Source organism: Scyliorhinus torazame, chromosome 9 (assembly GCF_047496885.1).
Source record: "Scyliorhinus torazame isolate Kashiwa2021f chromosome 9, sScyTor2.1, whole genome shotgun sequence".
Taxonomy (NCBI): Eukaryota; Metazoa; Chordata; class Chondrichthyes; order Carcharhiniformes; family Scyliorhinidae; genus Scyliorhinus; species Scyliorhinus torazame.
The window spans coordinates 101110491-101125620 of record NC_092715.1 but is presented as its reverse complement, the minus strand read 5'-3'; the positions used below and the strand labels follow the sequence as shown (position 1 = coordinate 101125620).

The window sequence follows — 15130 nt, the reverse complement described above, 5'->3', positions numbered from 1 at the left end:
GTGGCGTGGGGCAACTCTGCGGCCGTGCCCTGGATACAGGGCGTCCCTCCTCTGCTCCACCGCGTCCAGGAGCGCCTCCACATCCCGTGACTCGAACCTCGGGGCTGAGCGGCGGCCACCCATCCAGTCGGGTGTTGCGGTCGGGTGGGGGGAGCAGCGCGGCGTTATGCGCCGTCACGCCGTGCGGTGCGTATGATGCTGCACGGCGTGAACCACTGCGCAAGCGCGGATCCCGTTACGTCGCTGCTAGCCCATTTCGGGCCGGAGACTTTCGACCCATTTTTCCGACGTGACGCAAGTCGGATTTGCGCCGTTTTTTGCGCCGATCGGCGGACTTTCCGCCGATAACGGAGAATTTCGCCCCTGATACAAGCAGCTGTTCAATCAATATAGAACATCGAACATACAGTGCAGAAAGAGGCCATTGTGCCCATCGAGTCTGCACCGACCCACTTAGGCCCACAGCTCCACCCTATCCCCATAGCCCAATAACCCCTCCTAACCTTTTTGGTCACTAAGGGCAATTTATCATGGCCAATCCACCTAACCTGCACGTCTGTGGGAGGAAACCGGAGCACCCGGAGGAAACCCACGCAGACACGGGCAGAACATGCAGATTCCACACAGACAGTGACCCAGCAGGGAATCGAACCTGGGACCATGGCGCTGTGAAGCCACAGCGCTAACCACTGTGCTACCGTGCTGCTCAACATTTCTGCAAAAGGTACAACGGAAGATGAGGAGAAACTGCTGAGATTCTCGCCTTTGATTGGAGTATTGTAGGAAGAGTTTTCTTTGGTTTTGACCATCATTTAGGAATACACAATGCAAGCAAGGGAAAAATGTGACAATATGCACTATTTCCCAGCATTCAGCATTTTACCTTGATAATTAACAAATAGCTGGTACTCAAAAATCTTTTTGAAACTTTCCTTTAAATTATTAAAATATTTTAAATTATTAAATCATTAGCAGAGTAATTGTTTTTATCCCTCTCAAGAGTGTCATGTGAGAGTACCTTTAAGAAATGGGTGTTTATAAATGGGTTACTACTGCAGTGATGTCAGAGATTGGGTGGAGCTGGGCTGTCTATCAGTTTTTTTACTTTCGTTTTAGGCTGTTTGCTGCAGGGTGTGTTTTAGTTTCGTTTTCAGAGCTGGATAGCTACAGTCACAGCCAGAAGGTATATGAGTCTCTCTCGCTCTGTAATCTAAAGACTGTAAGTCTAGCCTTTGGTGATTTAAAACTAATAACTGCCCTCAGTAGTGACTTTTACCTGATGTGCTTCTGTTTAAAGGTTTTTTTCAATCTTATGGATGTTAAAACAACAGCTTAAGGATTACTTAGTGTTGTATTCTTTGGGGGTTATATTTGAATTGATGGTTGCTAAGATATTCGCTGTATGTTTTAAAAAGGTTAACTTGAGTTCATAGCATAAACATTGTTTTGCTTTAAAAAATACTTTTCCATTTCTGCTGTACCACACCTGTAGAGTGGGCTGTGTGCTCCCCATACCACAATCTATTAAAAGTTGTGGGTCAGGTGGGTCCATGATACACCTTGGATTCTCTAAACCCAGGCCCATAACACAAACGTAAGTGGTCAATACAGGCATGATTCAAAGGACTTAAAACTAGGTCCACGGTTGAGCTTAGCTCGTCAGTGCAAGAAGAGACACCCCACTGCGGCCTCCAGACCCCCCACTGCCCTAACGTACCTCTTAAGGGCAGGGCCATCCCTGGGCCCAATCCCTGGCATGGGCAACCTGGCGTGGGGCGCCCAGACTTTGATTTGATTTATTGTCACGTGTACCGAGGTTCTGTGTACAATCCAGACAAGTCGTTCCATACATGAAAAAAAACATAGGACATACATGAATATACAATGTGAGTATACAGACACAGGCATTGGATGAAGCATAGAGTGTAGCACTACTCAGTAGAGAAGATGTGCGAAGAGATCAGTTCAGTCCATAAGAGGGTCATTCAGGAGTCTGGTAACAACAGGGAAAAATCTGGTTTTGAACCTGTTAGTCTGTGTTCTCAGTCTTTTGTATCAACTGCCCGATCACAAAGGTTGGTGCAAGGGTGCCTGGGTGGTATTGCTGAGGTGCCAGGTTGGCAGTGCCAAAGTGCCCAAGTACCAGAAGGAGTGCCTGGGTACCACCCTGCCCAGAGCCCGACCTCCAATGGCTTGGGAGGCCCCCTCAGGTTCTGTTACGTCTGGACCATGTTTGTGTGGACGTATTAAATGAGCCGAATAGCTCATTTAAATGTGTTGATCCGGATTTCTCCCAGTAAGGGAGAGATCCAGATCGTGACATCACGCAAGATCTTGTTAGATCTCGTGAGGTGTTCTGAGCGTCGGCCTCGTCGTGTCACCGAATCGGGTACAACAAGACCAATTGATCACGCCCAACATTCCATTTGCCATGAGGACCAAGGACTCCAAACCATTTCAGGGACTTCACCAGTGCAATTCCCGTGGGTCACCTCATTGTATTTACCTCTATGAGGAGGGGTAATTGATTGTCATTTCAGAAAATTATTGCAGATTTTGAGAATGATTGCAGATTCTGGAAAGGACTGCCGATTCCGAGAATTATTGCATATTTGGAGAATAATTGCAGATTCAGAGAATGATTGCAGATTCAGAGAATGATTGCAGATTCAGAGAATGATTGCAGATTCAGAGAATAAATGCAGGTTTAGCGAAAGATTGCAGATTCACAGAATGATTACAGATTCAGAGAATGATTGCAGATTCAGAGAATAATTGCAGATTCAGAGAATGATTGTGAATTCAGAGAATAATTGCAGATTCAGAGAAAAATTGCAGATTCAGAGACATGTTGAGGTGGAATTATAATCTATCACACAACACTGGAAGAGTTGAGTTGATCAGAGAATAACTAAATAAACATTTAAGAAATGGGTGCTGGAAAGCTTCTCCAGTACACCAGAGCCAAATAACACAAACAGAGACATCTCGGCCAGGATTCTCCCCTACCCGGCGGGGCAGGTGGTCCCGGTGGGATGGAGTGGCGGGAACCACTCCAGCGTCGGGCCGCCCCAAAGATGCGGATTTGTCCGCACCTTTAGGGGCCAAGCCCTCACCTTGAGGGGCTAGCCCCGCGCCGGAGTGGCTGGCGCACCGCCGGCTGGCGGGAAAGACCTTTGGCACCCCGCCAGCCGGGGCTGAAGGTACCTCGCCGGTCGGCGGAAGGCCGTGCATGCGCAGGAGCGTTGGCGGCTGCTGACATCATCCCCGCGCATGCGCAGGGGGGGTGGTCACTTCCGCATCGGCCATCGCGGAGGCAATGGCCGAGGCCGAAGGAAAAGAGTGCCCCCACGGCACAGGACCGCCCCCCGATCGGTGGGCCCCGATCGCGGGCGAGACCACCATGGGGGCACCCCCTGGGCCAGATCGCCCCGCGCCCCCCCCCCCCCAGGACCGCGGAGCCCGCCCGCGACGCCAGTCCCGCCGGGAAGGGAGGTGGTTTGATTCACGCCGGCGGGACTGGCATGACAGCACCGGGACTTCAGCCCATCGCGGGCCGGAGAATCGCCGGGGGTGGCCCGCCGACCGGCGCGGCGCGATTCCCACCCCCGCCGAATTTGCGGTGCTGGGGATTTCAGCTGCCGGCGGGGGCGGGATTCACGCCGCCCCCCAGCGATTCTCCGACCCGGCGGGGAGAATCCCGCCCCTCATTCCTTTTCCAGTCTCCTCCATGGAAAGAGCAGACTTTCCTTGTTTCATTATTTCTCATATCCTGTGTACAAACGTTGCCACAATGTGAAGGTTACAGCTGCTGGTACATATTTATTTTAAGTGACACTTGCTTAATGTCTATATTGTGAATCTCTCATCAATTAGGAACTGTGGACAGCAGCATATACTATTGTCTGTTCTCAGAATTGAAATATGTTCAAAGATAAGGGGTGGGATTCTCCCAGCCCGGGGCCAGGCCGGAGAATCCCCGCAACCGGGACACGCTGCCCCGACGCCGGCAAGCGATGCCCCGCGATCGGGTCCCACCGATCGGTGGGCTGGCGTCTTGCTCCCCGAGCCTATTTTCTTCCGCGCCGGCCCCTGAACTCCCGCGCCATATTGCGTCGGGGCCAGTGCGTTGAGGGAGGCCACCGCGCTTGCGTGGGTTGGCGCCGGCGTCACTGCGCATGCGCGGATCCCGCGGTGCACAGTTCATGCCGGGATGGGAGGCTGGAGTGGCATGATCCACTCCAGAGCCATTCTGGCCCCGTCAGGGCCAGAATCAGTATTCCCTGCGGCTCGTTCACGCCATCGTGAAACGCGACGGCGTTTCCGACAGTGTGGACACTCTGCCGCCGAATGGAGAATCCCGCCCAAGGGGCTTTGGAAAGTCTTCTCATGATAGTCATATTTACATGTCCTCTCCAGGAGTTAATCTGCAGTGGTGTAAACACGCGTTTTCAGTTGGACAGCTGAATACTAAACAATGTTTTATTTTAGGAGGCTGTTTCTTGCCAATCAGAAAATGCCCTGGGAGTTCTTACCAACTGTATGCCAGCTACAAAGTACACATACTTTTACCAGAATAATACTGACATTATAAGGTTTGATTATGCTGGATCACAATCAAATGTGTTGTTTTATTTTTCAATGTTAACCATAATGTAAATGTGTGCCCAAATAGTATCATACCAGAGTCTATTTTGAACTATAAATCGTTTATTCACAGCTTGCAAAAGAGCTAGGCCATAATTTCTCCTCTGGATTTGACAAGTTCTAACCTGTTTCCTTATTTTTTTAGGCATGGTACCAGGTGTGCTGGGGAAATTGCGATGCAAGCAAATAACAAGAAATGTGGAGTTGGAGTGGCTTACAATTCAAAAGTTGGAGGTACAAGATGGATGAACATGAGCATTTCCAATTCAACAGTGTGAATATGGGAGAGATGTGTACTGTATAATATACTAAAATGGTGGAAAATATAGATTTGTCTTTTCTTGCCCACTCAGCTAAAATGAACTCATCACTTTATCCCCTTACTGACTATACAAGCTTTTTCAGAAGTAGGTTGGTTTTAGAATGGCTTTGTTATTAATAGGGGTTTCTTTGAGATCAAATTGGGTAATATTTAGTTGCTATTCTTTTGTTTGACTGAAACAAAGGATTCCCCGGCCCTGAAAGAGCAAATTAATTAATCAACAGCATCTAAACCAATTAACTGGTTGTTTCATTTATTGCTGTGTGTGAGACTTTCCCATAAGGCAAATTAGCTGCTGCGCTTCCTGACCTTAAAACAGTGATGATACTTCAAAATTATTATTTGGCTGTGGAGAGCTTTGGGATGTCTAAAGAACATGAAAGGCATTTTATAAATGCAATTTTTTTATTTCTTTATTTAATTTCCACTTTGAAGCTCTTGGTTGAATTTTAACTTGTTTCTAATCATTCAAAGGATGTGGGTTTCATTGGCTAGGCCATCATTTATTGCCCATCCCTAATTGCTCTCAAAAGGTGGTGGTGAGCTGCTTTCTTGAACTGCTGTAGTCCGTACGATGTGTGTACATGCTAGTGAGGGAGTTCCAGGATTTTGACCCAGTGACAGTGAAGAAACGGTGATATATTTCCAGGTCAGGATGGTGAGTGGCTTGGAGGGGAACCTCCGGGTGATGGTGTTCTCATATGTTTACTGCATTTATTCCTCATATGGTGGTGATCATGGGTTTGGAAGGTGCTGCCTAAAGAGCCTGGGTGAGTTCAACTTGTAGATGGTAAACACTGCTGCTACAGTTCATTAGTGGTGGGAGGAATGAATATTTGTGGATGGGGTGCCAATCAAGCGGGTTGCTTTGTCCTGGATGGTGTTAAGCTTCTTGAGTGTTGTTGGAGCTTCACTCACCCAGGCAAATGGGGAGTATTCCATCTTAATCCTGACTTGTGTCTTGTAGATGGTGGACAGGCTTTGGGAAATCAGGAGATGAGTTACGCACTGCAGGATTCCTAGCCTCTGACTTGCTCTTGTAGCAACAGTATTTATATGGCTAGTTCAGTTCAGTTTCTGCTCAATGATAACCCCCCAAGATGTTGATATCATGAGCTGATGAAATGGGATCATGTTTAAGGTTAAAATGCAAGAAATCTGCAACAGGAAGCGAACAGTCTTGAACTAATTCACCCGTGGCATTGGATCTATCCACTTCATCTTGGAGACCTCGGGTGACCGCCGGTCAGTATTGGTCTCCACAAACGGGGACAGACAGAATGGCATTCGTGGGGGTCTCCCAGGGGATCGGAGGTCCCCATGTGCATGCCCTCTGGGCAGTGAGTGGGGGCTTGGGGAGGGTCTGGGGTTGCGTCAGGGCTTCAGAGATCGGGACGCCATTTAAAATTGCCGTCCCGATCTCTCACTACACCGAGGATTTCCGGCGAGCAGAGCTTCTCAGTGCAGAAAATGGGGGCAGGTGTGGCCTCGGCAGTGGGTTCCCCGCTGAGGCCTCTATCTAACTGAGGGCACATTAAATAAAGGCGCATTTCTCAGTACTGCGAGCGCCAGGAAACACACGGCTAAATGCGCTCACTATGGGACTTCTTCCCATTTAGTTAAATCGTGCTCTATGTCTCAATCATATCGCCTTTCATACTTCTGAATTCCAAAGAGTACAGACTCAGCCTGTTTAATCTTTCCTCATATGGCTGTCCCTCCAAACCCAGGATCATCCAAGTAAACCTCCTCTCGACTGCCTCTAATGATAATATATCTTTGCTTAAATAAGGGGACCAGAACTGTATTACCTGAGCGGCATGATAGCACAGTTGCTTCACAGCTCCAGGGTCCCAGGTTTGATTCCAGCTTGGGTCACTGTCTGTGTGGAGTCTGCACATTCTCCCTGTGTCTGCGTGGGTTTCCTTCGGGCGCTCCGGTTTCCTCCCACAAGTCCCGAAAGACGTGCTGTTAGGTAATTTAGACATTTGCAGTGTTAATGTAAGCCTACTATAATAAAGATTAATATTATTAAATGTGGCATTTTATAATTGCAGCAACACCTCTACTTTTGTACACCAGCCACCTTGAAATAAAAGCCAGCATTCTATTTGCCTTCCCTATTACCTTCTGCACCTAAATGCTACCTTTTATGGGTTTCATGAACAAGAACCCCAAATCCCTTTGTGCCAGAGCTTTCTGCAGCCTCCCTCCATTTAAATAATAAGATGCATTCTCATTTTTTCTTTCAAAATACATAATCTCACATTGTCCTACATTGAATTCCATTTGCCAATTTTCTGCCCACTCACATAACTTTGCAATATCTCTGTAAACTATTTATATCAGTTGGTCATTTAAATATCATGCTGAGGTTTCATACCTTCAATTTAAAGGCAATTCTATTTTTAACTCGTGTCGAATGGGTTTCCCTGGCCTCAGGAAATTCATCAGCTTTAATGTGGCAAGAGAGACTGAATCACATAAAGTGAATTTACAACACTGCTTGTGGGCCAAGGGCAGCAAGAGAGTTTCCTCAAGGATCAACAAACTAGCCAACAAATATTCACCCAAATCATCACATGATCTGACTGCTCAACCATTGTCTGACCCCATGTCCACCATCTGACCCTTTAATTACCATCCTATCGGTTCAAACTATCATCGGATTCCCATCAACTCCCACTTGTGATCAGGACATCTGACCACCATTAGACACCTCTCGCACAGTTACCTGGAATACCCAGACTACCATAGGAACATCTTCTGGCAACCCAACTCCTCCACCCCACCCCACCACCAGGGGGTGGAATTCTAACCTTAAGCCAAATAACACTGCACCAAGTTTTAAATGGCTGCAGGGCAGCCATCATTGCCATGGGTAGCCCCTTCCTGGCATTTTAGCCAGGGGGCAGAGTCCATGGTACTCCATAACATCCATTCTGTCATCTTATGATTAAGTCCAAAGCTTCTCTTGGCTCCAATAGGATCTCTTCTGGCTGCTTCACCAAGGTAAATCATCCAATGACCTTGTAAACAAAATCTTTTATCTCAATCCTTTGAACATAAACAATGGAATTCCTATTGCAAGGTATCCTCTGGTGATTCTGTGGTTTTTAACTCTTTATAATCCTTGTTTCCTCGAACATGAGTTCCATCCTCATCAGCCCTCTGCTGCAGACTTCGAGCAGATCCTGTAGGAGGTCACATACCCCACTACTCCACTTTAGCTTGAATTAAAGGAGTCAGTTTAAAATATAACCATCTTCTAATAGTCTTGCATTTGTAGTAGTATAAATAATTATTTTTTTGGGTATTTTAATAAAAGGCATTAATCATTTGAGTAAAACATCTCAAAGTGCTTAAGATGATAAACATGACATACATTTGTACGTGAACTTTGCTGAGTAATTTCCAGATTTATAAGTACTTTACTGGAAAATTTGTAAGTTATTTTCTGCTCTTTCTACTCCACTATCCTCTTATTTTAATCATCCCCATGTCATGCACTATGCCCTGAATAAAACCTCAGACAGGTGATCTGCTCCCAGGCCTTTTTCATTAAGTTGATTGCAGTGAATCAGTTGGCAGTGTCCAGAGTGACTAGCTCTCCAACTTTCCTCCTTCCATGAAGCCAAACACCTACTGTCATAATGCTGAGAACAAGAACTTACCATGTTTGGCATTCTGGACACAAATGTATGATTACCACACTATAACACAGCATGTTGAAGTTTCAAAACTCTGTGATGCCGCTTAAACATGAAGTATAAACTGTTAAAACATGTTGAGTAGAACAGAAGTTTATCTGATGATGTTGATATAATTTGAAACTCTTATACGTTGAATATTGCTTGATTATTCTGCCCCCTAGTCCATGTCTTATCTGCAGTTGATTGTTGGTCAATGTTCCACCCAAACTAAGTATTTTACTTAAAGCTAACTTTCAGATTAATGTCACTAGTTCACTAATTTTGAAGTCTGCACTTTCCCGTAGGCATCAGAATGCTGGATGGCATTGTAACAGATGCAATTGAAGCCACTTCAATCGGGTTCAACCCACAACATGTGGATATTTATAGTGCAAGTTGGGGTCCGAATGATGATGGAAAGACTGTGGAAGGTCCTGGCCGACTGGCACAAAAAGCATTTGAATATGGCATCCAGAAGGTAAGCACCATAGATCATTAAACATTTGCTCCAAAAACCTTTCTGCAGGTCTGATTGTTCACACAAGACAGGAGTAAGTTATATCACACTTATTAATGCAGCTAGCATAACACATCACTTGACTCGGGATTTTAAAGTCTTTAATAAACAAATAAAACGTTTTTTAAAATTTCAAGAAAGAGGAACACTCATGGATGAAGGAGAGAACCTATTGAAGGATTCTGAGGAGATTTTGAAAATAAAGGTATTTTTAAGGGATTTAAATTTGTATTGGTAAACATTAGAAATAAGGTATAGTGTTCATGGGTTTATTTTAGTGTTTCCGTGCCTGGAAGGGTAAAACTTATAGTTAGATTCATGCTGGACAAAGGTGTTTGTTTGTGTGGGCGTTGGTTCAGCTCCAATTGTGTTTCGAGAGTGTTACGGCATGAAGAGTAAATAGATGCAAGTTGCTGCTTAGCAACAGCAGGCCACTTTCTAGAGGGAAGGACTTTCCTTTGTGCTTAGTTTTAACTGGAAGCCAGAACAGTTGGAGACCGGACAATGGGAGTGAACAGCTTTCAATTTTGCCAGGAGAAGCTGGACAGGACAAGATCCAGGGTGGGATTCTCTGATCCTGAGGCTGATTGTTGACGCCGTCAGAAACGCAGTCGCGTTTCCCGCCGGTGTCAACATGGCCACAGGATCGGCAATTCTGACCCCTACAGGGGGCCAGCACTGCACTGGAGCGACCCACGCTGCTCCAGCTGTTGATCCCGGCATCACCTGGGCGCGCAGGGTCCGCGCATGCACAGTGGCACCGGTGCCAACGCACGCATGCGCAGTGACTCCGTTCTCTGCGCCGGCCCCAACGCCAAATAGCGTAGGGCTAAAGGGGTCGGCGCATAAGAAAGGAGGCCCCAGCCCGAGAGGCTGGTCCGCCAATCGATGGGCCTGATCGTGGGCCAGGCCACAACGGAGGCCCCCCTGGGGTCGGACCCCCCCCCACCCTCAGCACAGTCCCTAGACCCTTCCAGGCTGAGGTCCCGCCGGCTAGGAGCAGGTTGGAACGGCACCGGTGGGACTTGGGATTTTTGTTACGGCTGCTCGGCCCTTTCCGGGCTGAGAATCGGCGGCGCCAATGGCGCGGATTCTCCGCTCTGCGGGGAATCGCGCCCCAGAGCTGGGGCGGCGTGGCGCGATTTGCGCCGGTCGTGGCGATTCTCCGGCCTGACCCCGGACAGAGAGAATCCCACCCACAATTCGGATAACCAGGGAATTGGGGCAGAAAGAATGTTTAAGTCACCTGAAGTTATGAGAACAGAAACCAAGGTATTGTTCAGAAGAATTTAAGGAAGAATAAACAAAGTGTTCTGAGTTAAAGAGAAAATTGCCAATTGCAATAACTAGATTTAAAGTGGGACAGCAGAGGTTGAATAAATGTTGGATGTGATTTTAATACAGTCTGGGAATTGAGAATTGAAGCAATTGTGATCAGATTGTTCAGCCATCAAGACAAGGAGACCCGAAAAGGGCTATTGTAAAATCCTGGGTTGGTTTAGCTGGTAAAAGTGGAATGAAAATTCTTCCCACAGACGATTGTTGAGCATGGAATGCTTTGTCAGAGGGAAAGGTTGTGGTGGAGATTCTTCTACCAATTGCCTTGAATTTTTCAAGGGAAAATTGGATATATATTTGAGTAAAGTAAGATGTAAAGCTATTCGGGGGAACCAGGCACCAGGGTATTCTGATTAATGTGGTGAAAAGAAATAGAGAGATGATGGACTAAATGGCCCATTCCATGATTAGTTACTCTGGTTCAATGCTATCATGAGCTTCTTTCTAATGAGATTCATTCTAAAATTATATATTTTCAGGGTCGAGGAGGAAAAGGGTCTGTTTTTGTCTGGGCATCTGGGAATGGTGGTCGTCAAGGCGATAACTGTGACTGTGATGGGTATACAGATAGCATCTATACAGTATCTATAAGCAGTGCATCGCAGCAAGGGCTGTCTCCATGGTATGCTGAAAAATGTTCTTCAACCCTGGCCACAGCTTACAGCAGTGGAGACTACACAGATCAAAGAATTGTAAGTATCTGCTACAGGAGGCCTGCTGCTCATTCGGATTGAAGTAAATCTATATATACATAAGGCTAGAACCACTCATCTGATTCACTCTGGAATTGGTCTGACGTCTGGAATTTACAGTATGACAATTCTCATGTATCATCATTAAGCTTAAGATTATTAAGGGCAGATTTTAGAGGGGCTGGTTTAATACAGTGGGCTAAACATCTGGCTTGTAATGCAGAACAATGCCAGCAGCGGGGGTTCAATTCCCGTACCGGCCTCCCCGAACAGACGCCGGATTGTGACGACTAGGGGCTTTTCACAGTAACTTCATTGAAGCCTACTTGTGACGATAATTGATTACTATTACTATTTTATTATTATTATTAGTAGTACCACCCACCAGGTCCCTGAGACATGTTCAGAGATTTAGGCGTGACAGTGGGGGGGGGGGGGGTGGGGGGGGGGGTGGGGGGGGGGGGTGGGGGGGGGGGTTGATCAGGCAGAAGAAAGCGGGATGGGGACCCCGCCACCTTCTTGCCTCTCCCTGATTAGGTGGATTGGCCTTGATCAATGTACGGGGTAACGGGGATAGGGCAGGGGAGTGGGCCTAGGTAGAATGCTCTTTTGGAGGGTCAGTGCAGACTCGATGGGCCAAAAGGGATTCTATGGACAAAGTTGGCTTGCATTAAAAAAATACCTTTCCAAAGTTACCCACTTGACCAAGTTGAACCTGAAATTGGGCGTGTTTGATGCCATCAATTGGGGGCTTGACATCGGAAATGTTTCAATTTCTCACATTGGCATCTAAGATTATAAAAAGCTTTTTAAAAAAGAGAAATTAAATAGGTACGCTCAGAAATTAAGGTTAAGCGATTTAAGAGTGAATTGAAATGTAATAATATCATCTAAATGCATTAATGGGAGCTGATAACATGATCCATGGGTTACAGATCACCACATAACAAATGTTTCTCAACAGTTCAGAGCAGTATTCTTACTTCCTAGTTTTTACTGTTTTTTCCTTCTGGAGCTCAAGCCTCAGTCCCTGATAAACAATATAAAAATAAATAATAATGCATCTTTGAAAACAACAATATGTGATTTGGAATTTACTGGCCATTCAAGTTTTATAAATTTGTTAACATATTCCAGCATATACATACCTTAAAATTATTTTGCAGCATGAATTAGTAACATGTTACGACATAACATACAAAGCAATATTAATGATCTTGTTTCTTTTCATTTTTCAGACAAGTGCTGATCTTCACAACGACTGCACTGAGACTCACACTGGCACCTCAGCATCAGCACCGTTGGCCGCAGGAATTATTGCCCTTGCTCTCGAAGAAAAGTACGTCACGAGTAGAATAATTACTTTGAAATGGAAAACTTAATTTGCTTGGCATATTTTAAAAGCTGCATTTAATATTATGAAGGGTGGTTCCAACAAAACATGTGATATGGCGCATATTTGATCCATTGAACAGCTGTATGAAAAATGTATTCAAATCTTTGAAAGTAGGTACGTGAGACAGAATTTCTTTATTTTTTTGTGGATAAAGGCTTCACAGAAATTATCAGTTGTTAGGCAAAGCTGAACTGGTTAAGCAACCAGCAATTCGCTGACTAGAACAATGGCTGAAATTCTCAGTTTGGGAGATTCTCTGTTGGTGGATGCCGAAATCGGGAAAGGCAATTGGGCGGAGAATCTGTTCTGGTGCCAAAAACGCAGCGGGCGCCGATTTGACGCCAAATCGCGATTCTTCATCAACTCGACAGCGGCGTCAGTGCATACCGGAACGCAGGTACAGTAAACACCGTTTGCATGTCATTAGCGGGCCTGACCCGGTATTCTCCGGGGTCAGCGATTCTCCTCCTCCGATGGGCCGAGTTCCCGGGTGGTGGCTAATGAGGAAGAGAGAGAGGAGGTAGGATCCGGAGAGGAGCGACTGCGGGCTGCTGGGGCAGACACTGCCATTCTGGCTGGGGTGGGGGGGGCCCTGACATCACCGGGGGAGGGGGAACATTCCGAGTGGCTGGGGTGACCCCGGAACTGGGTCCAGGCAGGGACCGCCATTAAGGTGGCCATTTTGCTGCCCAGCCACTGACCACCCACCTTGGCCATTGGTTCTGCAGAGTGACGCCGACTGTATGGGTGCCTATACCTGCCCACCCACGCTCCCACCCTCTGCCACACCAACCCCCGCCATCTTCCCTCACCCGACCACCGCCCACTAGCGGCCCACCCAGGGCAATACCCACAGTAGTTCCAGCAAGGGCAGTGCCAGCCAACAGTGCCCCTGGCATGAGAGAAGAGCGCTGTGGCGCACAAAGACTCCGTGAGACGAATAGAGTGAAGTCGATGAGGCTTTATTAAGCGTGTCTGTTCCCCAGCAGCCCGATAGTAAACTGGCCTGCGGGGGAAGGCACCGGCTTCTTATACTTCGCCTTCAGGGCGGAGTATGAGGTCAACGGCCAACCAGGACCCGGGATCTGTCAGCCAATGACATTAGGGCTTCCAGTCCCACGTGACCCCCAATACATACTACCACATTCACCCCTTGTCAAAAATGAACCCGGCGGGGTGATGCTTCGTATGGTGGTAAGGGTTTACAGTACTGGTCCTGGGAGGATAGAACAGTTACATGGTAGTACAGTATTGGACAGTATCGTCCTGTTACAACTATTTACAGCGGATATAGGAAAAACAAAATGTTCATTGGACAGTCCATCTTTGTTTTACATCGACGCCACAAGTCGGTCGGGCGGTCTGGTCGTCCGTGTCGATCGCCTCGGCCCCGGCGGTGGTGGTGGTGCTTGTACCAGCGTTGTCGCCTCCGGGAGCCGCACGGTTTCAGCTGTCGGTGCAAAGGGGAGGGGGACTGATCCTCCTGGGAAGGGGGCGGTCGCGGGGTGCGGCGGTGGCAGGAAGGGGGCGGTTGGGTTGATGGTGCCGGGGGGGTGTGCGTGGTGCCGGCGGGCGCCAGATCCCGCAGGGAGACCGTGTCCTGTCGGCCGTCGGGGTACTCCACGTAGGCGTACTGGGGGTTTGCGTGGAGGAGGTGAACCCTTTCGACCAACGGGTCCGCCTTATGTGCCCGCACGTGCTTTCGGAGCAGGATGGGTCCTGGGGCCGCCAGCCAGGTCGGCAGCGACGTTCCAGAGGAGGACCTCCTAGGGAAGACAAGGAGACGCTCGTGAGGCGTTTGATTAGTGCTCGTACATAATAACGACCGGATGGAATGGAGAGCGTCCGGGAGGACCTCCTGCCACCGTGAAACTGGGAGATCCCTGGACCGTAGGGCCAGTAGGACGGCCTTCCAGACCGTGCCGTTCTCCCTTTCTACTTGCCCGTTCCCCCGGGGGTTGTAGCTGGTCGTCCTGCTTGAAGCTATGCCCTTGCTGAGCAGGAACTGGGGCAGCTCGTCACTCATGAAAGAGGACCCCCAGTCGCTGTGGACGTATGCGGGGTAACCGAACAGCGTGAAGATGCTGTTCAGGGCTTTAATGACTGTGGCCGCGGTCATGTCCGAGCAGGGAATGGCAAAAGGGAAGCGGGAGTATTCGTCCACTACATTAAGGAAATACGCGTTGCGGTCGGTGGAGGGGAGGGGCCCTTTGAAATCGAGACTGAGGCGTTCAAAGGGACGGGAAGCCTTAATCAGGTGCGCGCCATCTGGCCTGAAAAAATGCGGCTTGCATTCTGCGCAGATGTGGCAGTCTCTTGTGACTGTACGGACCTCCTCTAAGGAGTATGGGAGATTGCGGGACTTGATGAAGTGGTAAAACCGAGTGACCCCCGGGTGGCAGAGGTCCTCGTGGAGGGCTTGGAGGCGGTCAATTTGTGCGTTGGCACATGTCCCGCGGGATAGGGCATCAGACGGCTCGTTCAGCTTTCCGGGCCGGTACAAGATTTCATAGTTGAAGGTGGAGA

At 48.0% G+C, this 15130-nt stretch overlaps 1 protein-coding gene across 1 annotated transcript in view; it reads left to right on the top strand.

Annotated features, from left to right (window-relative positions):
- pcsk1 (proprotein convertase subtilisin/kexin type 1) overlaps window positions 1–15130 on the top strand; it is a 137835-nt gene that overhangs the window by 67084 nt on the left and 55621 nt on the right. The window contains exons 6-9 of the mRNA XM_072516324.1: window positions 4793–4881; window positions 8967–9139; window positions 10996–11208; window positions 12447–12547. Coding sequence (XP_072372425.1) covers window positions 4793–4881; window positions 8967–9139; window positions 10996–11208; window positions 12447–12547 — 576 coding nt within the window. The remainder of the gene's footprint in view (window positions 1–4792; window positions 4882–8966; window positions 9140–10995; window positions 11209–12446; window positions 12548–15130) is intronic.